The sequence below is a fragment of the Hyperoodon ampullatus genome (assembly GCF_949752795.1).
Source record: "Hyperoodon ampullatus genome assembly, chromosome: 2".
Classification (NCBI taxonomy): Eukaryota; Metazoa; Chordata; class Mammalia; order Artiodactyla; family Ziphiidae; genus Hyperoodon; species Hyperoodon ampullatus.
In genome coordinates this window covers 117,735,137-117,762,019 of record NC_136915.1, presented here as the reverse complement: position 1 = coordinate 117,762,019, position 26,883 = coordinate 117,735,137, and the positions used below count along the sequence as shown (strand labels likewise).

Genomic DNA, 26,883 nt, shown 5'->3' with positions numbered 1-26,883 from the left:
CAAACCTGGAATTGAAAGAAATTCCAGTATGTGCAACCTGCCTGGTTCAGGAAAAGGCCATGCTCCATTTTTATTTTTTGTATCTAAATGGTGTAGCCACATACAAGACAAAGATGGGTTGTCTAATGATATCTTACAAAGAACCAGTCCAATGAACGGATCAGACCACAGTGCAGGCTGGTGCTCAAGTCCCTGACTACCCAAGAGGGCCACCAGAGGGCAGCCTTGAGGCTGCTGGCTGTCCTCTTACTCTCTACCTTAAGGGGGCAGCTCCAGGCTGCCTCTCCATCCTCATCCCAGCTAAGAAGTTCTTTCTTTTCTTCTTACTATGTAAGTGATATGACCACACAGAGCACAGGTCCCTAGATGAGGCACAGCCAACTCACCTCTGCTGGATATGTGTCTGCATTTAGCTCTGACTTGGAGAGAAAAATGTTTCATAGCTCAGAGCCTTGATAAAGTGTGGAGGCAGCTTGTGTGCATTCCTGTGGGGAGCAGCACAGTGGCAGGCTGGGCAATGTGGCATCCTTTTTCTGTGTCTGCAGGGTCTGGCCCTGGAGAACTGTGAGGGTCCCATCCTCCCTTGGCAGTGGCCCGTCCTCCCCTGCCCACCAGCATCCTCTAGGAACAGAAGTAGCTGCCTGCTCTGTGGACTGGAGATGGGATTTAGGGCTGGGTGTGCTGATATCAGGCAAACCAGAGAGAGTCTGGGCTGAAGAGTGTGGGTTTCCTCTGAAAACTCTGTTTTCTCTGTGTTCTTTTGTGGATTCTCTTTTCCTTTAATTTTCTTAGTAATTGTCCATTTTGGAAAATTCCAGCTCATTATTTTATAAATTAAGGGTCTGAGGAGAGAGCAAAGTGTCTGAGAGACCAGGCCAGTGGTGTGTGAGTGAAAGTGTGTGTGTATGTGTGTGTGTGTGTGTAAGATAGGACTTCTCACCTACCTGTGTTGAAGGGCCTGTTTTTCTTTTTTATTTCCAATCCATTGTAGAGCTATACTTTGTAAAATATAATAAAAACACATTACCAAAAAAAAATTAAAAATTAAAAGAGAGGTACCAAATATGAGCCCTAATTTTTATGATTATATTAAACAAACATAAAATTACTCCGTCAGATTGCTATAAAAGTTTCTAAATTTTTGCTTGCAATTGTTCTATTATCTTGCCTGGACTGGTAAATCCAATTCACAGACAGCCCCCAGTCCATGGACCAGGTGTTGTGTGTCTCGGGTGTAGGGCAGGGAGGAGGGAGGTATGAAAGCTCAGGAAGCAGGTGGTCTGTGGGGATGACTGGAGGACTGGCTCTTTCCCAGTCTCCATCTTCGCGAGCTGTCTTGTCTATGTTTTCACTCTTTAGAAGGGGGCGACTCATTTACAGAGGGCGTGGTGGGGGTTTAGGGTCAGGGGTGCTTCCTGATTGACCAGTGAAGACCCTGTGCTTCTAGACGGTGTGTGCCTCTCAGTCATCCCGGCAGAACCAAGGAGGCAAAGGGGAGGGGACCCTGGTGTATTCTGACTGTGGATTTTGACTGGTGATGACAGAGACAGGAGGATGAGGAAGATGAAGGGTTGGGATGGGAGGAGGGAAGGGAGAAAAGGGAGTAGAAGACAAGTGAGAAAAAAGGCTCGCATGGGTTGCCTTATCCACTGTCTTTACCCAGAGCAGAACCACAGGCAATTAAGCTCCCGAAGGCAAGTGGACTGATTTACTTCCATGACATATGTATTTTGGAGGTAGACCAGGCTTTTAAAACTTTCATGTAATAGATAGCTAGTGGGAAGCAGCCACATAGCACAGGGAGATCAGCTCGGTGGTTTGTGACCACCTAGAGGGGTGGGATAGGGAGAGTGGGAGGGAGGGAGAGGCAAGAGGGAGGAGATATGGGGACATATGTATATGTATAACTGATTCACTTTGTTATACAGCAGAAACTAACACACCATTGTAAAGCAATTATACTCCAATAAAGATGATAAAAAAAAACTTTCATGTACATGCAAATCGCCTGGAGATCTTATTGAAATGCAGATTCTGATTCAGCAGATCTTGGCGTCTGCATTTCTAATAAGCTCAAGGGGAAATGCTAGATGTTTGCAGCTCTGAGGGGCCAAGAGTGCTCTGAACGAGCAGACTTCTTGCTAGGGGAGGAGGGTACCAGAGTTGCTAACTCGGACCTCACTCTCCGTGATTCCAGTGCAGGGGCCTGCAAGCTGGGGACAGGGCTTCACAGGCGCGAACATATAATCCTTCACTGAGCACTCTGGCTGTGGACTGGACTGGGACTCCCCTCCCTTCCCACTCCCTGCCCCGGCAACTCTTCCTCTTCCTCACCCTCTCATCTCCCTCATCACCAGTCAGGTCTACAGGGAGTCCATTCTCCTTGAATAAACCAGACCAAATTATCAGGCAACCCAAATGATTGCTACTGATGAACAATATGAAACAAATTGATACACCTTTATTAACAAATAGATTCTACAACCATGTATCTTTTTAAACATGTAAGGGGTAACAGAGTTTTCTGATGTGCTCCACAAACGGGGGTTCTGGCTGCTGGGCTGGGGAACTGGAGGACCACGGAAGAGGCTGGGGTCCCCTGGTCTCCTGGGGAGCGCTGGGGGCTGCAGATGGCTGTGTGTCTTGGGGGGAGGAGATGCCATCACTAGCAGAGGACCCCCTCGCATTCACCAATGGTAACTTGCTGGGTCCTGCTTCTTGTATTCAGCCCCTTGGCTGGAACCTCACTGAGCTGAGGGCGTCTCACCTCAGCGTAAATGACAGAAATGTCCTGTGGGAGAGTCAGGTCAGGGTGAGGAAGCAGACGTCACACAGAGAATGAGCAAAGAGCAGGGGTCCCATCTCACCTTTTCCTGCTGGGCTGACTGGGCAGGCCTGGCTGTGGGGAAGAGCAGCACTAAGGTTAGGGCACTGGGTTCACGGGGTGTCCCTTTCCCACCTCCTCGTGGCACCTTCCTCCAGAGAGCACGGGCCGGCCAGGGTGGGGGGCTGCTCCCCCTTTTACTTCTCAGGGCTTCCCACCCTCAAGCTGAAAGCAGGTGGGCCTGGGAATCAGGAGACCCCAGCTGTGTGACCGGAGGCCAGTCACCTGGCCTCTGAGTCTCAGCTGCTTCAACCAGGAAAGGGTGGTGGTGTTGACAGTGACTGCCTTGCAGGATTACAGTGTGAAGCAAGGGACAAGAAGGTGCCCAAGATACTTCTAGAATAACTCCTCCATTAGACACCCACTCTGCACCAGGCAACCATTTAGGTGTGAAAATTATATAGCTGATCTATCTAGTACACAGCTAACAGAAGTATAATTCTGTATATCTAATCTCACATCAGTCCTGCCAAGTAGGGGGTATTGATGCCTTCTCACAGTGGGATGAGAAAACTGAGGCTCAGCCAGGTGAATCACTCTCCACAGTCACTTCCATAAGAAGCAGAACCGTAGGCAAATACTGAATCTTTGTGAACGTGAAGCATTCTCCCGCTGATAAAAGCTCCAGTATCCCCTCTTCTATGCATCTTGGAACATAACGGTTCTCCTTACTTTGGGTTTCAGATCCCTGCACCCCCGCAACAGGGAAAGCCTGCTCAGAGCTTGAGCTGCAAGCAGATTGTCCCAGACGCCACCCCTGCCCTGAATCATGCCTTCACCCTTGTTGCCTGCTAGGATTAAAAGGATCATATTTTCTTTTTTTCCTTATTTTGCTAATGAAAACCATAGAGTCGGAGGTTGGCTTCTTTTATCCTTTCTTATGTTTAGGTCCTCATTGTGACTCTTCTCAGGAAGGAACTGGGCCCACGTGTGCTTTCCCATCTGCTTGGCAATGCTCTGGCCAGCAACCGGTCAGGTCCTGGGAGAAGTGCCCTGAGTCCAAGAGATTTCTTGGCTGTCCACTTTCTCTAGTGCCCTTTATGGGTGGAAGCAGAGTCCCTAGACTGACTCAGATCCATTTTACAGACCAGGAATTGAAATCTCAGCACAGGTAAGACATAAAACAAGCTTCCTATTTTTGAACACCTATTGCATACCAGACAATCTTTATGGATTCATGTTCTATTGCTAGCCATTTATAATAATCTTACAAAGTAGGCATTATCTACACTTTATAGATTAGGCTCGGAGAGCTTAAATAACTTGTCCACAGGCACACAGTGAGTACATAGAATCAAGTTTTGAACTCAATTCTGACTGACTCCCACACTCCTCCCATGATTCCACGTTGCCTGTTTGTCTGTTAGAGAGTGGACTAGCCTTCCCCGTGCCTGCCATCTTGACTCTGGTATCTGTGGCCGGGGTTCATGGTCTTTATGGCTCCCTCTTAGAGCTGAGACTGTCCTGTTTAGACTTACACTGAGGGTCAAAGACAAACTGTATCATTCTTTTTCTTTTTTTCCTTTGTTGCTCCACAGTGCTCAGAAAAGGGAAAAAAAAAATTCCTCCCTAGTTGGGATGGTAACAGTGGAGATGTGGTGGATATGATGTAGATGATGGTGATTATGGTGGACATAGTGCTGTTTGTGGTGATGGTGGTAGTGAAGGAGGAGATGATGGTGGTGGTGGTGAAGGTGGCTGTGGTCAGGGTGATGATGGCTGTCATGGTGATTGATGTTGGTGGTCAGGGTGATGACAGTTGTCATGGTGATGATGGTGGTAGTGATACCTCACCCTAGGCCCCAACCTTCCCCTTTACATGAGCAAAGATGTCAAGTTTGACCTGAGATCACTCACCTTTCACTCTCCTTTGGGATCGTATGCGCCACAGCATAGATAACCCTTTCATCGTTCTCATTCTGGCAATGAACTGAAAGAAGGAACACAGCTGCAGCTTGAATAGGACCCACTTGCTCTCCCACCTCAGGACCCAGAAACACATATGGAGGGAAGCTAATCAGGGGCTGTTATGGTGATAACTGGCAGTGGGAAGCAGTTATTAATGTGGGATATCCATCTTGGCAGGAGGTGCCTGACCCCTGCAGCAGATTCTAGCAGCTTCCCCAGCCCTGACATTGTTTAAACTAGAGGTTGGCAATCTTTTTCTGTAAAAAAGGTAGTGAATATTTTAGGTTTTGAAAATACCTGGCTCTGTAGTGTGATAGCAGTCACACATGACACATACACAATGCTCTTTACAAAAATATTTGGTGGACCAGATTTGACCCATGGTCAAATTTGCTAACCCTTGGTCTAAACCTCCCTCTTGGGGGCTGGGATCCCTTCCTGCTTCCCTCTCCCACCACCAGCTCCATGCACTGGCCCCTTAAGCTCTCCCCAGAAGCCATCTGTTTCCTTCCCCAGATGACTGATTCCTGAGACTCGGGCTCGTGAGGCCTTCTTTTTTATGACTTCCCTTAAGAGGCCTTTCTCTGCCTTTATAGACACATTGACATACAGTGGGCGTTCCTCTCCACCTACGGCTGGGGGCAGATTCCGGGGTGGAAGGGGCCCTAGGAGATGCAAAGGCACAATTCACTGAGCGCCCTCAGAGAGCAGACTGGACAGTGGGGACAGAGAGGCTGAGAGAAAGAATGTCAGTTACCTTTAAAAATTGTATAAAAAATTAAAAAATTAAACTAAAAAAAAAGAAAAGAATGCCAGCAGAGGTTGCTAGAGGTCTGAGGCTGGTTTGTTAATGAGGGTTACTTCACAGGTCTGGACACGGTTAACTTTTATGGGATGTTTCCTTTGAAAAATACCCCAGAGGGGAGGGTGGCTCCATGGGAATCACAAACTGGGAGGAAGCAGGGTCAGAAAGGATGGGTCACATCCTTGCATCGAAAGGGCCCAGACCCACCAGTCAGGCTGCTTTTCCGAAGGAGGAAAAGCTAATAACTTTGACAACATACCATGTGCCAGACACAGGGCCAGGGAATTCAAATACAGCGTCTACTTAATAGCAAACCTCCTAACCCAGGGACAAGCACAGAGCTGGATGTCACTAAAGCCCACCTACCTAAATCTTCGGTGTCTGATATTCTTCACAACCACCTTGCAAATGTTGATACTGTGATTTCCGTTTTTTAGATGAGGTGACTGAGGTTGGGAGAGGTGACTTCTTCGAGGTCACACAGAAAGTGGTGGAGACAGAATCTTAATCCAGTGTGTACACTTTTTCTCCACTATCATGCTGCCTCTGTGAAATCAGGCATTTCCAGAACTTTAAAAATGACCTCTTGGGATAGGAATTGGGTCACAGGTAGATGTTAGAACACCTGGTTCCTTGCCTGGTGTCCAAGAAATATTCATTAGCTCTAACAGCAAGAAAGCATCAGAGTTGTCAGGTAGCACCTTTGGACATGGCTCCTCCTGTAAAACCAAGAGGGCATTTGTGGAGACTCAGAGAGGCCTCTAATGCTCATTTGTCAAGGCTGTGTTTCTGAGTCTCCATTCATGAAGAGCTCTGTGAATTTGATGGAACTGTGTTTTATGGGAGGTGTGACAGTGGGAAATGAAATGAACACTTTTAAGCAAACAACCAGAACTTGCACACTTAAGTAACTGCTACTTTGAAGTAGACCTCCTGTATGACCACATCCTTGTCCTAGTGATTCCATAATTGGTCAAAATGTTTTGAACATTGCCTTCAGAGATACAGTCTGTGGAATATCTTCAGTGGTGGCACATTTGTATTTGTTGAGGAATGGATATGCTGTCTGGAAATGGTTAAGCGTCTTCTAAAGCTGGGCATGAAGAAAAAAGCTGTTGGACTGTGTCTCTTGTGTGGCTATGGAATTGGGCCTGAAGGTGGTTTTCTGAGTGACATTCTAAGGAAGGTTGTGTGCCCCTGAGCTTCTGAGATGATAGGCCCACCACCAGGAGTCTTATTTTCATGAGAGACAGGTTCCTTAACAAAATGGAGCCCAGGTGCTCCCAGACTGGCAGTGGGGGTGGGGTAGGGGAGTGGGAATGGGTGGGGAGGCAAAATCGCCACATGAAGAGGGATGCTCCTTTGTTCCCTGTGAAAGGCATCTTCCCCTTGAAGATCTTTCACCAGTGACTGTTCCTCCACCATCTTGTTTGGGCCTGGGAGGGAGATGGCTGTACTGTGTTGCTTTGCCTTTAACTCTCTGACCCAGAGGTGAGTGGGCAGAAATACCCATGCTATTGAGACCAGGCTGGCTTTATGACAGGTGCAGAGGTGGTAGAATTCACAGATCTTCAGTTCATGGTCCCCCACTCCAGCTGCTTCCTCATCTAACTCTGGGCCTGCCTCCATCTTTCTCCCACTGCACAGGTATACCTTAGAGCAACTCTGGCCTGCCTTGATGAAATCTAGACTCAAGACTAAAGGAAAGGAGAGATGAGAAGTTAGATGGACAAAGGCTGCTAAATTAAAAAGGGGAGAGGAAGTCGGAGCCTGGCTCAAGCCCTAACTGGGGTGCCTGGTGACGTAGTGGGTCTAGGGCTGGGGAGAGATGCTTTCAGGTATCCTGGCTGATGGTCAGAGAAGACTACTTGGATTGCAGGACTGGGTGGTCTTCCTCAAAGAACAGTCTGGCTTAGCTCTCAGAACTCATCACAAATTCCTTGACTGAGGGAGCTGCAAACTTGAAAAAGCAAATCTAGCTGGAGGTCTATGAGAACAATTACTTTTGCCCTTGGCAAGTGGAAAATAAAAATGTTGCCCCCAGGGAGGAAGAAGTAGGTTGATTTGAACTTCTGTAGGTGGATTTGAAGCCCTAGGAATAAACTGGCACCAAATAGCTTTGGCACTGGGAGCCATTCCCTTCAACATAGCCCCAGGCAAACAAGGGTTAGAGTTGGAATAAACCCGTAGCCACCAAAGGTGATTGCTTTGAAAGCCAACATTCATGCTTCATTATCATAACCATGACAGGAAGAAGAGGAGAGTCTGGAATTTCAAAACCAATAGGTGACCTAGAAATGCCATTTATCTGATTATTTTCACTTATTTCTCCCTATAGAATTCTCTCCCTATAGAATTTCTCTCATCTGAATTTTAGCTAAACTTTTTATGACTCTGATCAGAGGAATTACAGAATGGATAACAGGGGCAAAGGCAGTTTGGGAACCTGCCGGGGTGATGTGCTCAGGACAGAAGAGAATGTACTGAGCACCCACTCAGTGCCAGGCTAATACATCAGGTATGAGACAGATGTCACCTCATTAACTCAGACCTTACAACATCCCAAGAGGGAGACATTTAGTGAAACTTAAAAGGAACTGGCCCAAGGTCACTGAATTAGTAAATAGCAGTGCTGGGACCGGGCTATTCCCCAGTGCTCTCCACCACACTTCCTTCCTGATGAGTTGACAGACATGGACTCTCACCCAGGGCACAGCACGGCACAGAAGTGTATATGCATGAGCATGCATGTGCACTGGAGTTCTCATGTCTTCTTTCTCCTCCACTAAGCAGACCAGAGCTCTGCTGACTTTAACGAGAGAACTGGAGGCCTTGGGTTTGTTCAGTATATTCACAGCCACAGGCTGTCTTCCAAACGTGAAGGACACTGATCTACACCTCGTTTGGCTTGAAAGAATTCCTGTTTGTGCCTTTATTCATGCCCCAGTGTGCAGTAGTGTGCTTGTGCGCTCTCTGGGTGAGTGGGCGTGTGAGACACTGTGTCTGTGTGTGTAAGTTCTGGAAGCTCTAAGTGTCCCCCCTGGGGCCCCTTTGTATGACGTGTGAAGAAAAGTCCCTCCTCCTCCCAATACCCAGAAGTAAGCAGTTGGTCCTGTCAGGCTCTGGCTTTCCAATGGCTGGGCTGTGCCTGGCATAGGGATTCGGCAATCAAGAAAGCCAAAAAGAGTTACTGACTGGTTTTTCTCCAGGGTCTGAAATACCCTAGAAGTGCAGCAGCAATGACCGTCATGCCAAGCAGGCTTGCAGGCAGCCAAGGAACCAGCCAGTTGATGCTAGTGGGGGCAGATAAGACCCGAGGACCTGGGGGGTGAGTAGGGGTGACCGTGAGCATTGAGGATGAAATTAACAAATGCACCCCAGACTGGCACAGGAGAGGCAGAGTGGTTGGCATTAGCGGGAACCACCTGGCCTGAAGGAGCCTTGCCAGTGGGAATGAGGGACGGATCAAAGGATGTCAACATGGATGGGCAATTCCATGGATGACCATGTGGCCCTCCCTCCACGGTGCCCCTCGCTCTCTGTGGACTTCATTGTTTCCCTGCCAGGTTCAGTGGACAGATGCTCCAAGCAGGCTCCATGCTCAGTCAGTCATGCAGTGCCTGCTCTGGGCCCAGCATTGTGGGAAGCATGGCGGGAGGAACACAGAGGAGTGAGATCTGACCCTGGCCAGCTTGCTGGGGCTCACAGTCCAGTTGGGGGACAACACCTACCATCCACGGAGAGTGTCTCAGGCTTGCTTGTCTCTTTGGAGACACTGTTCTCAGCCTTGCAGGCGTAGTTCCTAGCATTCTGCTCTGACATCACCGGGAAGAGGAAGGAGACGGCTCCACCATGGGGAGCCACGTGGTTGTGCAGGGTGTCCCCATTGAGGTAGAATGAGGATCGGAGGGGAGGAGCTCCACAACTCGGCTGGTGGGTCTCAAGGTGAGCAGAGGACGGGACACAGGAACAGGGGCAGCATACAGTTGGAAGGGTCAGCGGGACCCCCCCCCCAGGCTCCTCCCTTGGGGACCCCTCCCCACATTCCCAGGGGGCCCCACTGCCCAGGCCCCTGGGGAGGGTCTCCCCATCCTCCCCTTACCCCACGCCCTGACCTCCAGCTGGGGACTCTGTTTCTGGACCCAGCCACCCTCAAGGGCCGCCTAGCACCAGTAAAGCCCGGAGTCTCCCTCCTCGGCTGCTGGGATGCAGAGTTCTGGATGGAGGCCCCTGTCCTGCAGGGTGTGGCCCTCCTTGTGGAAGGAGGAGAGGAGCTGCCAGGCTGACCGCTGGCTCCCCTCACCGAGGAGTGGGCTCCGGGCTCCCCCCATGGAGCTCACGAGAGGGGTGGGCTGTCAGCACAGGAGGCAGGAACAGCTCTGGGAAGAGGCAGCCCAGGGCTCAGGAGGGGAGTCCTGGACAGCGAGGCCCCTGGAGTCTGAGGTGAGGTCTGAGCTTCGGCACATCCCAGGCCCTGCCCTGCGCCGTGTGGGAAGTGCCGTCACTGTCTCCCAGCACCTGGCCTCTCATCCCACACACCAGCTCTGAACTGACTCCCACAGCCCTGAGCCCCTCTGGGGTCCCAGAAGGCCAGAGACAGAAGGGCCTTAAAGGTCACCTAGTGCCCAGAGGAGAAGGGTGTGGCTCAGGGTCTCAAGGGGGGAGCAGCAGGGCTGGTTCTTCCCTTCCCCCACAGGGCATCTTCCCCCCCTTCCCTGGCTCCAGACATGCCCCATGGGGGGGCAGGGCATGTGGACAGCATCCTGGACATCTCAGGGCCCTGCAGATTGGCCCAGCATCAGGGGAAGCCAGAGAGAAGGGTGCTGCCCAGAGCGCTGCCGACCTGTAAGACCAGACCCCTGAGCAGCACCCTTCCCGCTCCCCCCAGCCCCCCAAGTTGTGACTCACCTTGGACTTGAACCATGACAGTCCTTGAGGTTCGTCTGCCCACATATTGCATGTATGTCACCTGTCCAGTGCAGCTGTACCGGCCGCTGCTGTTCACTGTTGCTGTTCCCATGGACAGAGTCTGGTTGCCCTTAGAGAGATGGAGGAATTTTCCATCCCTCCTTCCCCAGCATCGCAGAGTCAGGATATCCCCTTCAAACACGGGGTCTGGCTGCACTTGGAGGCTCAGCCAGGCTGTGAGACACAGGAACAGGGTCACCCTGGAGCTGCAGGTCCCTCAGTCCATTTTCTCCCTCTGTCCCCCAGCCCAATGCCTCCCCCGCAGCCTTCCCCCCAACCCCTCCCCGGGATGGAGGCTCCTGGTCAGCTCCTTCACAGCTGTCACTGTCTCCCAGCCCTTCACGCCAGACCAAGGCAGGGCTTCTGCTTTCCTGCACCCCTCCTTCCTCTCTCCGTCCTCTGCCCTTCTCCTCTATTCCCCCCTCCCCTCCCCTCCTCTCCCTGTGCCTTCTCTCTGGCCTCTTTCCCTCCTACCCTCCTTGTCTCCTTTTTTTTTTTTTTTTTTTTTTTTTGGCTGTGACCAGAGATCTAACCCGTGCCCCCAGCAGTGGAAGCGCGGAGTCTTAACCGCTGGACCTCCAGGGAAGTCCCCCTCCTTGTCTCCTTTTATACTGCATTTTCCTCCGCCACCTTGACAAGCCTGAGTCAAGTTGGATTCCTTCCACCTATTGTTCTGCTTCATTCCTCCTTATTAGATTCTCACTCCCCTAGATTGGTTTCTTTTCCTCTGGTGACTCCAGTGCAGCTCTTTCTTCAGCGTCCACCTCTGATGGTAGCTGCACCCCTGTCCACCAGAGAGGAGCTGGAGGGGTGGGTGTTGGATGTGCCACGGCCTGGGCTCACTCCCTCCTGCTTCCCTCATCAGGCTTCCCCAGGCCCAGCCTCCATCGGCACTCCCAGCAGTGAGGTTCATTTCCACCACAGTCATGGTGCAGGATCTGTCATTTCTGTCCTCATTTCTAAAATGCATTTTATGTCCTGACACGGACAAGAAAAGGGCTCCTGGGGACCCAGCATCACTGGCAGGGCAATCCCAGGCTGGCCTGGCCCCAGGACATACTTCTTTGATCCCAGACAGCCTCAGGAGCCTGGGAGTAATGATGAGTAATCAGATAGGGAGTCCTGAGGAGAGCCCCAGAACATCCTGCCTTTGCCTGGATCCACCTGGATCCCTAGAACCCATTACCCTCCCCCTAGACTAGGTAACGATGCTCACATCATAGCTGAATAATGGGTCTTTCTTCCTTGGCTGCTCTTTCTAGCATCACTAACTATTGGTTTAGATTTCCCTCCCTGGTATACACATAACATGTCCTTGGAGGTCAAGATGTTCCTAGGCCAGAGTTTTCACCTACTTAACAGAGGCTCCATGGAGTTCAGTGGGACAGGATGGGCGGGAGGGCAAAGGTAGCCAAGGGAGAAATAAGGCAGATCCACAGAGAAAGATGCCTGCTTCTTTGAACATTAGAGGGATGGAAGGGAGTCCAGAGCCTTGATGAATGGAGATTACAGGAGCTCCAGAGCCACAATGAGAGGAGGAGACTGAAGCCATTGCTACTTGTAAGGGAGCCGGATAGTGGCCTAGAGCCATTCTTCCGGGACTTGAGTCACCCTATAACTATCCTCAGCCTGAGAGAGTAGAGTGCTGGCTTTCTCCTCTTCCTGGGAATTAGTGAAGACTCCTGAGGAAGAAGCCTAGGCAGGTGTTGCTCTGAAGATGTTTCTGGGGGACCCAATGGTCCTGACTTTTCCCTGTCCATTAAGTTTTGGCCCAGAGACACACTTGGAGATGAAAGAGACATAGACAAGACTCACCAGTTTTCCCAACACAGGGAACTGCAAGAGAACAAAGTGATAGAATTCAATTAAGTAGCAGAAAAAAACTTTCTGACAAGGAGGAGGACTGTCACCTTATAAATGGGTGCTAACATCCATTCAACCAGTCAACCACCCAGCCCCCTAAGCACATAACTATCTAAGCCACCCAACTGCTCAGTCACCCAGCCACTAAACACCCAGCCACCCAACTATCTAACCACCTAACCACCCAGTCACCCAGACATCCAGCCACCCAGCCACTCAGTCACTCAACTTTTATGGTGGACCTGCTGCCTGGAATCCTTTACCCTATCTCAGTTCAAATGCCACCTCCTTAAACAGGTCTTGCTGGGGGCCCTCAGTCAAAAGAATTCTCCTCCATCACTATTACAATACCCTATTGTATTATCATCAGAGTACTTATCACCGTTTGAAATTATCTTATCATTAAATTGCCTACTTGTTATCACCTGTCTCCCTCTGTCTAGAATGTAAGCCCCATGATCGCAGGTACTCTGCCTGTCTTGTTTACTGCCGTATTACCTATGCCTAGTGCCTGCGCCTGGATCATGGTCTGTGTTTAACAAGCATATACTGAATAGATGCATGAATGCTTTCCTTTGTGCCCACTCATGCGGGGCAGGGAACAAAAGTAGAAAACATAGGACTAGATTCTTACACTAATGTGCTGAGGGTCTAATTTATACCTACAGAAGAACTCAGACAGCAAAGGCAGGACCTGATTCCTGTGGTCCATCTGTCCACAGAGCTCTGGGGAATAGAGTATGGGCATGATCAGAGGAAAGAGGTGAGATTTCCCTGGAAGAGTAATCATTAAAACGTCTTGGGACGTGGACGGGCAGCTCGGACGGATGAGAGAACTATCAGCAGGCCAGCGCATCACACACCATGTTGCACTTTGTATGCATTGCACTAATGCTTCTAGAGGAACCAATGATTGAGGAGAATAGGTGGCCAGGAAAGAGAGGCCAAACCACAAAATGATGACAGATGAAGTGAGGCAGGTGTGAGCAGTCCAAGGGATGGAGGACCCTAAACTTAGGGGCACAGTTGGATATAAAGCAGTGGAGCATATTCTGGGCTTTGGGGCAAGGGGTGAAATGATGAATGGTGTAGGGCTGAGTGCAGTCAGTCCAGCCTGTCCCCAGGCATTTACCTGTGCCCTTCATTGTTGGGTGCTGTGCAGAACCCTAAGAAATGCAAGAATGGCCTTGGAGGGGGTGGGTGAAGGCCGCCTCAGCAGATGTTTGGCATGTTCATTCACAGGCTGTCATCCTCACTGTCCACATGACCTGGGACACATTCTCTACCTACTCAGGTCAGGGTTAGCTCACCTGCAGGTTCTCAGTGTGTGCAGAATCTCTTTCTTACCATCCCTCCATCCCTCCATCTTCCCCAGACCTCCATGCTAAACACATCTTCTTCTAGGAGCTTGGTGTAGTGGAGAGCATGCAGGCTTTGGAACCAGATGACCTGGACTAGACTCATGAATCCATCTCTTTCTATGTGACCTTGGACAAGTTGTTTAAAGTTCAAGAGCCTCCAGTTCCTGGTTCTGTCTGTATAACAGAAAAGATAATAGTCTTTTTTCCCTTACAGAGTAGTTACATAGATTGTATGAACCCTCTGCCTGGGAAGGCGGTTACTACATTAACTGAAAGCAGAAAGAAGGCCTGACCTCAGAGTGACTAAGTAAGACCTTACTGGGTAGTGATGCCTCCCCTTCCTTTCTCTTCTCCCCTGGAAAACGATTTTGCAGCTACAAAGCGATGAACAGACAGGGTTGAGGGGACTGACGCCTATAACAAGAGAGAAGGCATCCAGGGAGCATAGGCACTTCAAATGAGTTCATGTTCCCAGATCCTGATGACTTGCTGTCCAGGGCACTGCAAGACCTTGGGATTGTGAGTGCAGGACCACTGTGTATAATCAAGACAGCCGCCAGCTGGGGACAGAGTGGGCGACACCTCCTTACAGCAGTTCCTATAAAGAAGACCCGAGGGCCTCAGTGAGCTGCAGGCTGAAGATGAGGTGACAGTGTGATGAGATAGCTGAGAGCTATTGTCACGCTAAGTCGCACAACAGAGTCCCGAATGATTCAGGGAGCAGCTCCACTGAACTCGGCACTCAGGCCACTATGGGAGGGATGAGAAAGCCCAGCTCCTGGCCCACTGACAAAGCCCATCAAGATCAAGCAGACTAGGACAATGAACAGAGTCTAGAAACCATTTCCTATTAGAGGGATTGAAAGACATTTATCTGAGAAAGACAAGAAAGAGTACACAGGGATACACAGTGGCCTTTAAATACTTGATGGGCTAAGCTTAAAGGAAGGGAGAGACTTGTTACTTCATAGGGCAGAAGTGGAACTAATTCACGGAAGTTAGATCAGAGAGGCAGGTTTCAGTTCAACATGAGGAACTATGCCACAGTCGAGTTCTACCACATTGGAACATGCTGCTTTGTCAGGCTGTGGCTGCCATGCAGCTGGGAGGGTCGTGTGTCACAGATGCTGTGTTTGCACATGGGGGGTGGGTTCCAGTATTGAGAGTGACACTGGCTAATGCCCAGCTCAGAGGAAGATCAAGGTTCATCTTCTAAACTTTAAATACATCTTTAGTGTACAGCCATGTACCAGCATGTCCAATGTCAGGGCTTCTAGCCTCTTGAATCCCTGATAGCCAATACTAATAATAGGCACCATTTATTGTGTGACCATGTCCTGCCAGGCACTTTAAATGAATTTTATTTTCTAGTTTTACCTGATTAGAATCCAACTATACCCAGACTAGAGGTAGTGAGGTAGAATGGAGAAAGCATGGGGTTTGACATCATATGAACTTGGGTTTGCATTGTTACCAGGGTACCTTTGCTCTTGTTAGCAGCGTAATTCTAGGCAAGTTTCTTAAACATTTTTGAACCTCAGTTTCCTCAACTGTTTAATAGGGATAAAAAACCCCTGCCCTATAATGTCCTGAAGGTTAGATGAGATAATGTATGTACTACAAAGTAGGTACTCAGTGTTTTGTTTTCTCTCTCTGTCCACATCTGAGAGGAAATAGCAGCTCTACCTTTATGGTAACTCCATTCCTACACATTTAGCCATGGGGTCTGAATCTTAGGCTGGCTTTCTGGGGTCGTGAGCATCAGGTGTGACTCAGTCCTGCCTGGGTTCCCCGTACGCTGTCCACTAGTCAGCCAGTCACTGACTCTCCCTCCCTCTTCCTTTGCTCTCTCCCATCCAGATCCTGGGGTACAAGCTGGGAAGCTCTTAGACTTTATCTAGTCAAGTTCAAGGGCTGTTCCTTTCACAAGGAAGTGATTTGCCCTTGGCAACCTCTCCTCTGGAGTGTATCTGGGCACGAGGCCATCCTGTCCCTGCACTAACGTGAGCACTGACCTTCTCACTTGTCCAAGCGGCCATTCATAGAACACACAGGCAACATGGTGATGTCGGGGAAGGAAGAGCCCTAGGTGGAACAGGTATTGTCTTCCCAGGGGATAAACGCCCACAAACGCTGTCTAGGAAGGAATGGTTTTGCTTTTCTGCTTCAATGAAAACAAACAAACTTCTGGGACCAAGTTTAAAACAAAAAGTAAGTCAACTCAGAAACCGTAAAGCACTATGTGTCCAGACTTGTTCCTTTTAAGTGTAGCAGGGGACACTAGCTGAGCCTGAGCCGAGCCTGAGCCGAGCCTGGGGGAGCCGAGTAACTCACCCCACAACAATTCTCTGCCTGGAAACCAGTCCCTGCAGTCATTGGCAGGGGTGACTGGCCCAAGGGTGCTCAGAGCAAGGAGACTGGTATAGATTCAGAAGAATGGATTTGAACCTTCATATCGGTCCCCATGGACCAGTCAGACCCAAAGCAGAACACCCCCACCACCCTCCACAATAGACAGAGGATGTAGGCAGAAGAAGAATGGTCAGTTTGAAGGGGGCTTTGGATACTTAGAGCATAAACCTCTTGACCAGGTGTGAAGCCCAGTCATTGTTGACTGGTTCTAAGAAAAAGCTGAGGCTTCATAAAAACATATCTCCTTGTAAAACCCCATGTTTTGCTCCTGTTGCTGACAGAAATGCACGGAACTGCTTTCTTCCCATTTCCCTGATCTCTTCTCTTACATTCTGGCAGCCTCCTTCCCTTCTATAATATCGTTTTCCTTTCAAGATAGCCCTGATGGATATTTTAACCCGATTTCACAGGGTAAAAGTGTCATTGGGTCTCAGCATGTGATTTTCTGCCTCCCTAAATTAGCTCTGATATATCGAAGGGTTACCCTTCCAGGAGCCAGGAAAACGGGATAGGGAACACCAGGACTCCCCTACGTCTCCATGCCCATCACTCTCATCCCCGTCACTCTCAAGCATGCCCATGTGCACGCACTTGTCTCAAGCTCCAGCCATAACCCACTTGAACTAGGAAAGGTGAAATAAGGAACTTTGCGTCTTAGGAACGACTTACAGTCTTTGGTGCTCAGAAGAGGATGCTGGCGCTTGGTGACTTACCGAAGAGCAGTGCAACTGTCCAGAGCAGCATGGGGCCTGGCCTGGCGTGGAGGAGGGAACCTGGGGCAGACTGAAGGCAGGGGTGAGACTGGGAGGGACAGCATCTAGGCCACAGGCACAGGGGTGGGTGGGTGACCCCCTCTGACGTGGGTGGTGTTAGTGCTTGATAATCTAAATACGGGAAGTGGGGAAGAAGCTTTAAAAGCTCAAATTGGTATTTCTTCTTTGGTAGAAGGAGTTTTACACCAATGAATTTTCTTGACCGTAAAGCATAAAGGAGTCAGGTAAGCGACTAGCAAGCACTTTTGGATGCTCTCTCTGTGGTTTGAAAAAGCTCATGCTAGGAACTAGGGTGGGACAGGGCTATGGAAAGACCCAGAGACTGCCAGAATTTGCTTGGCCTCAGCATCACTTAGCCTGGAAGGTAGCACAGCTCTAGAAACACTGAGATCATCCACTCCCCACCCCGAGTGACGTCTAGTTCTCCAAGGTACCCTCTTCTTCAAGGAGAAATGTGTCTGGACACTGCAATGAAGCAGAGAAGTGGAATCCTGAAAAGAGTTCACAGGACTGTGAGCTCAGGAGAGAATCAGGGATTGATGAGGTTGGGGTAGAATGGGGCTGGAGGTTTTGAATCTGAGGCTTTAAGACTGTCAGGTTATTATTTTGAGAAGAACCATTCGTTAAAAGACACCATTAGGAGAGTGAACAGGCAGGCCACAGGGTGGCAAGGTATTTTCAATACATATGGCTGACAAAGGACTCGTATCCAGAATATAAGAATTTCTACAAGTCAGTTAGAAAAAGACAGACCACCCACTAGAAAAATGGGCAATATTTTGGATCGGTACTTTACAAAAGCAGATATCCAAGCACCCAATAAACACAGGATAAGGAACTTGACTTCATAAATCACCGTGGAAATGCAAACTTAAACTGCAGTGAGATACCACCACAGCCCCCATAAGAATGGCCAAAACTATAGACAAACAAGTGCTGGTGAGGATGTGAAGCAACTAGAACTTGCGTACACTTCCACAGGGAATATAAATTGGTACAACCACTTTGGAGAACTGTGTGGCAGAATCTACTAAAACTGAACACATAGATGCCTGATGACCGAGCGTTTTCACTCCTACGTATATGCACATGTGTGGGCACCAAAAGACAGGTGCAAGAATGTTCCTAGCAGCATCACTTGTAACAGATTAAAAACTGGAAACTACTGGTCTCTCAACAGAGAAGGAGGCCATCTCCCCAACCCGCACATCCTCTGAGCACTGAACATGTGAGTTTAAGGTGAAGCATGGAGAGGTGGGTAACATACCAGGAAGCACTTTCTGACAGTAAGCTTGTTCCTGGAAGTCTTTGGGTGAGAAGTCTCATATACTGTAGTCTGGAGTTTGCTGTGCTTACTGCTGAAAGCAGGAATGGGCAGGGTGAATTTTCTAAGTTTTCTTGCCCGAGATTCTCTGATCCAGTGGAAATGGGAAACCAATCTGGCACTGCCAGGCAATTCTTTTGAGACTCAGTTGATTGGGAGAGAGGTAAAAGGAGTGAGGAAGTAAAGTAGGAATCGAATATCTTGTTGGCTCAGCTCAAGATGCTAACATTTATACATTTTCCTCTCGTTCTCTTTCCAACAGATCTCCTGACTCTAGCTGTCTTTAACTTTGTTCAGCTGCAGGTCTAGAGGGTAACGTGGGCTACAGCTAAGGTAGGAGACGGGACAACCACAAACGGTCTAGTGTGCAAGCACTTAAGGTGCTTTGCAGGCAGAACCCTTGAAGCCTTGGCCGCTGGCTGCTTCCACTTTCACTGGGTTCCACCAGCTTGAGTGCATGAAGCCCCCCCACTTCTCGCTGTACCCCTGCAGAGTAAGATTTGGTTGCACCTTCAGAGGTGTTAGTGAAGTTGGCTCTCTGAGCTGAATTGGCTGCACATCGTTTCTTGGGGACGAAGGTCACCCGAGGGAAGTAGGGCTGCTCCCAGGTTAGGATTCTTCCCAGACCCAGGCTCACCTTGAATCAAGACGGGGATGGGCTGGCGGGATTAAAACCCGTAACACTAATACTTTAAGGGAAATAAGGGGCTAAAAGGAGGTGGGGAGGATAACAGAGGGGGGGTTCTCAGCCAGAAGGGGCTTGAAGCCCAGGGGCCCTCATTCCTCAGGGTGAGCCGGCAGGAGAGCAGTGGTAAGGGACAATGGCTTCTGGGGAATGGGAAGATTCAGCCCCACCCCTAGGAGATAAGAGGGAAGGGCGGGGTAGATAGCAGGGGTTAGGGGCAGCTCTGGGCGTGGAGACAGCATGGTGGGCCCCAGAGCCACCCACCTGGGCTTAAATCCTTGCTCTGGGTACTAATATGCTGAGAGCTTGGTGAAGGTTTTTTTTTTTTTTTTTTTTTTTGCCGTACACGGGCCTCTCACTGTTGTGGCCTCTCCCGTTGCGGAGCACAGGCTCCGGATGCGCAGGCTCAGCGGCCATGGCTCACGGGCCCAGCCGCTCCGCGGCATGTGGGATCTTCCTGGACTGGGGCACGAACCCATGTCCCCTGCATCAGCAGGTGGACTCTCAACCACTTCGCCACCAGGGAAGCCCCTAATAAAGCAATTTTTAATGATTCTCTATAATATTGGGAAATTTGGCAAGCAAAAAAGAAAGCTTTAGCTTATATTTATAATTTCACTATTTTTTTAATTTATCATAAAAGTAGTAGGAGTTTGTTCAAGGTGATGATGGACTGACTGAGCAAATGTATACTCTTAATTTAAAAAAAAAGTACTGAACTCTACCTTTCAGCTCAATTTGCTTCATCACTTGGTATTGAAGAGCCCTGTTTTTTTTTTGTTTGTTTGTTTGTTTTGCGGTACGCGGGCCTCTCACTGCTGTGGCCTCTCCCGTTGCGGAGCACAGGCTCCGGACGCTCAGGCTCAGCGGCCATGGCTCACGGGCCCAGCCGCTCCGCGGCATGTGGGATCTTCCTGGACCGGGGCACGAACCCGCGTCCCCTGCATCAGCAGGCGGACTCTCAACCACTGCGCCACCAGGGAAGCCCTTGTTGAAGTTTTTAACCTCTCTGTACCGCAGAATCCTTAGTTCTAAAGTGGACAAACGATTACTCCTGCGTCATAGGGGTGTTAGGAAGTTTAAAGGAGATAAAACCTTGAGAAACACTTAGACAATGCTGTCTAGAACTTTCTGCGATGGTGGTGATGTTCTCTGGGCTGTCCAGTTCAGTGGTTACTAGCCACATGTAGCTACTTGTGGTTGGCTAGTGAGGCTGAGGAACTGAAATTTTGTTTTCAATTTTACTTAGTTTAAATAGCTAGTAAATCAACTATACTCCAATATAAAATAAAAATTAAATTAAAAAATAAAAATAAATTTCTATAGCTACATGTGGCTAGTGGATGCCTTGTTGAATATTGCAAGCTTAGCATAATGACTGGCAAGTGGGAAGTGCTTGATGATTAGCTACTGTTGTAAGGAAAAGAGTGCAGAAGCCTTGAGCTACCAGAGCCTTCCCCTCAACCTTAGTTTGTACTGGAAAGGCCCAAAGAGGTGAAGTAAATTGTGTAAAGGTACTCAGCTATGAAGCCTGCTGGCATTGGAGCCACATCCCTAGCTGGGACTGGAGGCCCGGGGAAAGACTTGACATCATTTCTCTGAGTTAGGTTCGAAAGAGAGAACTGAGGAAATTTATCAACAGCCTAGAATTTAGGACAGGAGCTGTAAAGACCAGGAGTCCCGTGAAGATGGAGCCAGACTGGGAATGAAGCTCTGGGCCTGGCTGCACTATGAGGCATCTGATCAACCTCTTTCCCTCTCCCTCCTAGAGACCTGGAGAGAACTTGGAAGGGCCAATGGGAAAGTTTGTGTCAGGTCTGCAGCAATCTCCTGTGGCTACATAGACAACTGCCCTAACGAGAGCATCTTTATTAATACCGAAAGGTCATTCTCTGTTCACCTACCCACTTATCCATCAAGCTTTATTTTTTATTTTTTAGCTCTTGCTCAATGCCCAGTCCATCTGTGCCCCTGGGAGCTTAGGAGGAGACAGGCATACACTCAGTATGGTCTTTGTGCTTTTTAAACCATTCTTTTTCATGCCTCCATTATCCTATTTCATCACACTGTATTGTATTTGTTTTATTGTCTTTCTCTAATTCCAGTTTGTGATCTCCCCAAAGCCAAGAGCCAAGTCTAATTTATCTTTGTGTCTCCAGGCCTAGCATGGTAAGAGCTTCAAGGTACGGCAACGTATAATTGTTAGGAGTTCTGGAGTCAAAGAGTTGGGTTCTAATTCTGGCTCTGCTGCCTACTAAGTGGAGGATGGGGGGTGGGAGCGGTCGCTTAACCACAGATTTTAAATCTCTAACAAGGTAATAATGATCTTGATTTCTAGTATTGTGGAGAGGATTACACTTTTGCGCACACAATATCTTGTACACTCATCCTTCCACCTGAAATTGGGGTCTACACTTATATCTTCTCAGGAGACTTGTACCACCAATGCTACGTGAACTTTTCTCTCCCATGAGTACGGTCACACCATCTCAACTGGATCTTTCTGAAAGATGCTCTGAAAGATGCTCAAGTCTCTTTTGTCTTCAAACCAAACCAAACCAAACCAAACCAAACCATTCCAGCAACCCTTCTCTTGACTCCACACTCACCATAAGCCCCATTTACAGTCACTCTACTTCAAAGAGTAGAATATGGCAGCACTTCCCAGTTGGTGTTTTAAGACTCACTGGTGTATCTCAAATGGTTACAGGTGTTATAAGATATTGATCTTCTCAGCCCTCAGGGCAGCTGGGTGGGGCCACACTTCCAGTGGGGAGCAGCCTTACTCAATTACCCAAAGTTTCATTTAAATATAATTTTCTAGGGCTTTCCTGGTGGTGCAGTGGTTAAGAATCCGCCTGCCAATTCAGGGGACATGGGTTCAAGCCCTGGTCCGGGAAGGTCCCACATGCTGCGGAGCAACTAAGCCCGTGCGCCACAACTACTGAGCCTGTGCTCTAGAGCCTGCGACTGAAGCCCCCGTGCCTAGAGCCCATGCTCTGCAACAAGAGAAGCCACTGCAATGAGAAGCCCACACACCACAACGAAGAGTAGCCCCCGCTCGCTGCAACTAGAGAAAGCCCTCACGCAGCAACAAAGACCCAACACAGCCAAAAATAAATAAATAAAACAAATTTTTTAAAAAATATATAATTTTCTATATGTGCCACAAAGTGAAAGGGTTTGGGAAGCGCCGACATGCATTCTGCCATCCCCCAGTCTCCATTTGCTCCCCTCTCAATCACCCCTCAACCTGCTCCAGTTTGGCTTCTGCCTCCTTCATGTCTCCAGCATTTCCAGTGGGTGGGGTTTTGTTCACACTTTGTTTGATTTCATGCTCACATTGTTACTGCTGATTACTCCCTCCTTCCCTAAACACTGGGACACCAGGAAACTTCTCCCGGTTTTCCTCCCCACTCACAGCAGGCTCTGCTCCCTCCTTCAGGGTCTCTGAAAAAGTTCTTTCGACCCCAGTCCCAGGCCCTGTTCTCTGTTCACTTTACAGTCTCTCATTCAATAGTCTCATCTGTGCCCATGGTTTAAATGATCACTTCTAACGCAGACTCCCATATTTGTCATTCTAATGCAGGTCATAACCTTGCATTTAAGATATGAAACTGCTGGGGGAGGGATACATTGGGCGATTGGGATGGACATATACACACTACTATATATAAAATAGATAACCAATAAGGACATACTGTATAGCACAGGGAACTGTACTCAATACTCTGTAATGGCCTATGTGGGAAAAGAAGCTAAAAAGAGGGGATATATGTATAAGTATAATTGATTCACTTTGCTGTACTCCTGAAACTAACACAACATTGTAGATCAACTATACGCCAATAAAATTTTTTTAAAAAGATATGAAACTGCTTACCAGAGAGCTCTGCGTGGAGGTCTCAGAGGCTTCATATGCACAGCTGTCGAGACTGAACCCAGCCCCTGCCTTCGAACCTGGTCCTCTTCTGGTGTTTCCTGTGTTAGCTGGCAGCACCACTCACCACCCCGCTGTGCAAGTCAAACACCTGGGTGTCACGACCCTGATTTGCCCCAAACTTTCCCATACTATGACCCTTTTGGATAACTGGTATCGTGCATGTGTGCATGCTTTGTATTTCTGTTGTTTATCACTTCCCCACTGCCAGTCTGCCTGAATCCCAGTTGTGTCTTAGATTTCAGTTTACATAACCATTCCTACGGAAGCTCTTTCCTGACCACCCCCCATCCCCCAGCCCAGGCTGGCTGAGGGGCACATACATCTGTCTCAGCATTTAGCACACCCATCCGGCATTGTAATCGCCTCTTGTGTGCATTCCCTCCACAGGACTGCAAGCTCTCAGAGGGCATGGGGCAAGTTGGTCTTGTTCTTTGCTGTGCAGTCAGTGCCTGGTTCAACAGACATGTGTGGGATGGAGACTGAGATACAGCGGAGGCTCCCCTCTTACTGGTCCTGCTTATGGCCAGTAACAGCCAGCTGGAGGGCTGCTGAATTGTCACCTGATCTGCCCTTCTTCAGGTCCTCTCACCCCCACTTCCATTCTCTTATTCATGAATAAGTGGGTCTTAGGGTGGGATTGCCCTATCTAAGGTGCTTGGCTGTCTCTGAGTTAGCCTAGTATCCAAATAATTCAGTACCTCTATTCCTTCCTTCCTGGCAATGGGAGATCATCAATTTCTTTGGTGGGGGGGCTTCCATTTAATCTATGTTTCTTTGAATCACAGCTGCACCCCATCTGTATTTCCTTACTCTTGATTGTATACATACACATTACATTCCTCCTTGCATATATTTTCCTAAGTAGCATGTTAAAGTTTTTTTTCAGTTGTGGTTCAGATAGGGCAGCCTAGAAGCCTGTGGTCACCAAAAGCAGTCTTAGAATTAAGGAATGGCTCCATAGAAGCGGCTGAAAATGGAAGGAGGTACATTCTTCCCTGGAGATTGAGGAAGAAAAGCATATATAATTAAAGCAATAAATTGGGTTTTTGAGGTTGTCTGTTTACCATTGTCAAATATAATCTATTTCATGCATTTATCCAGAATGCATAAAATAGGTCAGGTTTCATTTTCTTCAGTTTGCTTATTTTCTCCTCCAGTTCCCTGCGTAGACACAGAACCCAGATGGAAATGGGAAGACTGTTGACTTGTGTACTTAGAGAAGGTGGTGGTAAAGGATTCAGTGCACTGGATCCTGGGAATTGGATGCCTGTGAGCAAATAAAAACTAAAAAGAGGCAATGAGGTATCTGGGAAAGAGCATGGTGTTCGGAGTCAGACAGATCTGAGTTAGAATCCTGGCTCAGCTGCATTCACTGTGCAGCTTGGATTTCACTCTCATTCCTGTCTTCCCTGCATTCACTCCGTGCGGTCCTCCCACCACCATATTCTCTCTCCACTGGGTTCTTTTCATCTGCATATGGACATGTGCAAATATCATCTCAAAACAAACAAACCTTGCCCTCTGCCGTCTTCATCTCCTTCAGCTTCCACCCAGGCTTCTTCTCCCTTTACTGCCAAGCTTCTCAAAAGAGTCGCCCACACTCCCCGTCTCCTCTTCTGCAATCCCTACCCACTCCTCAGTCCCCGATGATCTGGCTTCGGCCCCCACTGCACCACTGACCTGCTTCTGTCACAGTCACAATGACTCCTGTGTGGCCAGCCCCAAAGACTGTTCCTTACCCTCTGGTCATCTGGCTACTCAGCAGCATTTCCAACAGTCGAGCTGCTTCCCTCTTGAAGCAACTTCTCTTTCTTGGCATCCATCTCATCCTCCTCTTCTGGATCATCCTCCTACCTCTCTGGCCTCTCCTTCTTAGTCTGTTTGCTGGATCCTCCTCTTCAACCTGACACTGAACATAGGGGTCCTCAGAGTTCAGTCCTGGGGTCCCCTCCCTTCCCCTTCCCATCACTTCTCTTCACTGGTTACACTGTCTCCCTAGTCCCACGGCTTTAAATAGTGGATGGCAACACCAAATCCTGACCTGACCCGACCTCTCTGGTAGACTTCGACCCGGAATATACAACCGTTGGCTGTCCTCCTCCACTGGGGTAATCCACAAATATCTGACTTAACTTATCCAAAATAAAATCCTTCATCCTTCTCCTTGGTGGGAACAAACTACCCTTCCACTGTCCCTGCCCTCCTCCCCGTGTTTTCTCATCTCAGTAAGCACCACCACTAGCTACTCAGATAGAAACTTCAGAGTCATTCCTCACAGCGAATCTATTACCCAGTTCTATTGGTTCCTCTCCAAAATATATCTCGAATCCACCTGATTCTCCCCATCTTTACTGTCACCATTATAGTGGATCTTCTGATATCTTTTGCCTCCATTACTGTGAAAGCCTCTTAATTCTTTTCCCCGCCTCTGCTCTTGCCCTCCCATGCATTTCACACAGAGATATGACCTACACAGAAGATAAAAAGACCCAGCGTAAACACTCCTTGGCTTAAAACTTCCAATGTCTCTCTTCATTGCACTGAGAATAAAACATAGCCCTTTCTATAATGCCCAGCAGGGGGAGCCCTACCTCTCTTTCCGGCTTCCTTTGAAACCACCCACTTCTCTCACCTTGCTGTGGATGATCCTTCAGCTCTGCTAACAACCACAGCTCCTTCCTCCATGCAGCCTTCCTCTGCTGTTCTCTTTGCCTCAGAGGCTCTGACCCCACCCCACCTCTGCCTTCACTCTCTGTGGTGTGTGTGTGTGTGTGTGTAATATTAAACACTCAGAAAAGTAAAATTTTATTGTATGTAAATTATACCTCAGTACACCTGATTATCAAGAGAAAGAAAGAAAGAAAGAAAGGAAGCAATGCATAATAAATAACATAAGAAACATCTGAGTACCCACCACTCCACTCTATTTAATTCTAAAATGTCATATTTGCTTCAGATATTGTCTTTCTTAAAGGAATAACGTAGTACAGAATGAAGACACCCCACCTCTGGATTCCTTCCCAATTCTATTTTCCTCCCTTCTTTCCCAGAAGTAACTCCTGAATTTGGTATTTGTTTTTATACTTTCCTTACATGTGTGTGTATCCAACAACAATACATAGCATTGTTTGCATAGTTACATTTTATGCAAGTAGTTTTATTGTGGGAGGCTTCTGTAACTCACCCAGTTCCTCAGCATGCTTTGTGAGATGGATGGATCCACACTCACACAGGTGGCTCTGGCTGTCATGTCCACAGTGGCATAGTATTTCATTGGATACCTACATCTAACTTGATTTATTCTCCTCAAGATCGATAACGGTGCCATTTTCAATTTTTGACCATCATAAACACTGCTGCAAAGAACATCTGTACACGTCTCCTTGGGCACATATTTGAGAGCTTCTCTAAGGTAAAACCTTAAAATCGGAATTTCTGAATAATAGCGTACTTGCCTCTCCAACTGTACTAGATAGCGCCGGATTGCTCTTCAAAGCGGTTGAAGAGTTTCCACTCTCACCGCAGCGGGGGCATTTCCGGAGCTCCTTATTCTCACCTACAGAGGTGCCGAGCTCGTTCTGGCCTCCAGGGGGCGCCGCGCAGCTCGCTGTGATTCTGGGCGGTCGCGCCAAGAGCTGCTGGACGCAGTTCTTCTTTTCGCTAGTTCGCGGTCCCTTGGCCCCGCAGGTAGTCATTGTTGAGGATGAGATCCCAGAGGTGCATTTAGGGCAGGCTCCAGCCCCTGGGTCGCTGGGAGATGTGGCCTTAATCCTCCTCTCCTCCAAACCTTTTCCAAAATTTGAAAGCAGTACAAAACAAAGACTTCTCCATCTTGAATTAAAACCAAAAAAGGACCTAGGTTGCTAAAAGAAACATCTGTATGCTTAACATGCAAAATATAGAATGCTAACATTTTAACCTATATGTTTGCTTCAGTTGTTTTCTTTTTAAGAAACA

At 48.5% G+C, this 26,883-nt stretch overlaps 1 protein-coding gene across 1 annotated transcript; it reads right to left on the bottom strand.

Moving 5' to 3' along the window:
- Positions 1 to 2,665: 2,665 nt before the first annotated feature.
- Positions 2,666 to 26,621, bottom strand: FCRL6 (Fc receptor like 6; the record flags this gene model as incomplete). Its single annotated transcript, XM_079722140.1, is given in 11 exon segments — positions 2,666 to 2,791; positions 2,868 to 2,899; positions 5,422 to 5,457; positions 8,793 to 8,918; positions 9,329 to 9,520; positions 9,523 to 9,567; positions 9,700 to 9,760; positions 9,764 to 9,949; positions 10,549 to 10,739; positions 16,915 to 16,974; positions 26,447 to 26,621. Coding segments are annotated over 11 exon segments (1,230 nt in total).
- Between the last annotated feature and the right edge of the window lie 262 nt (positions 26,622 to 26,883).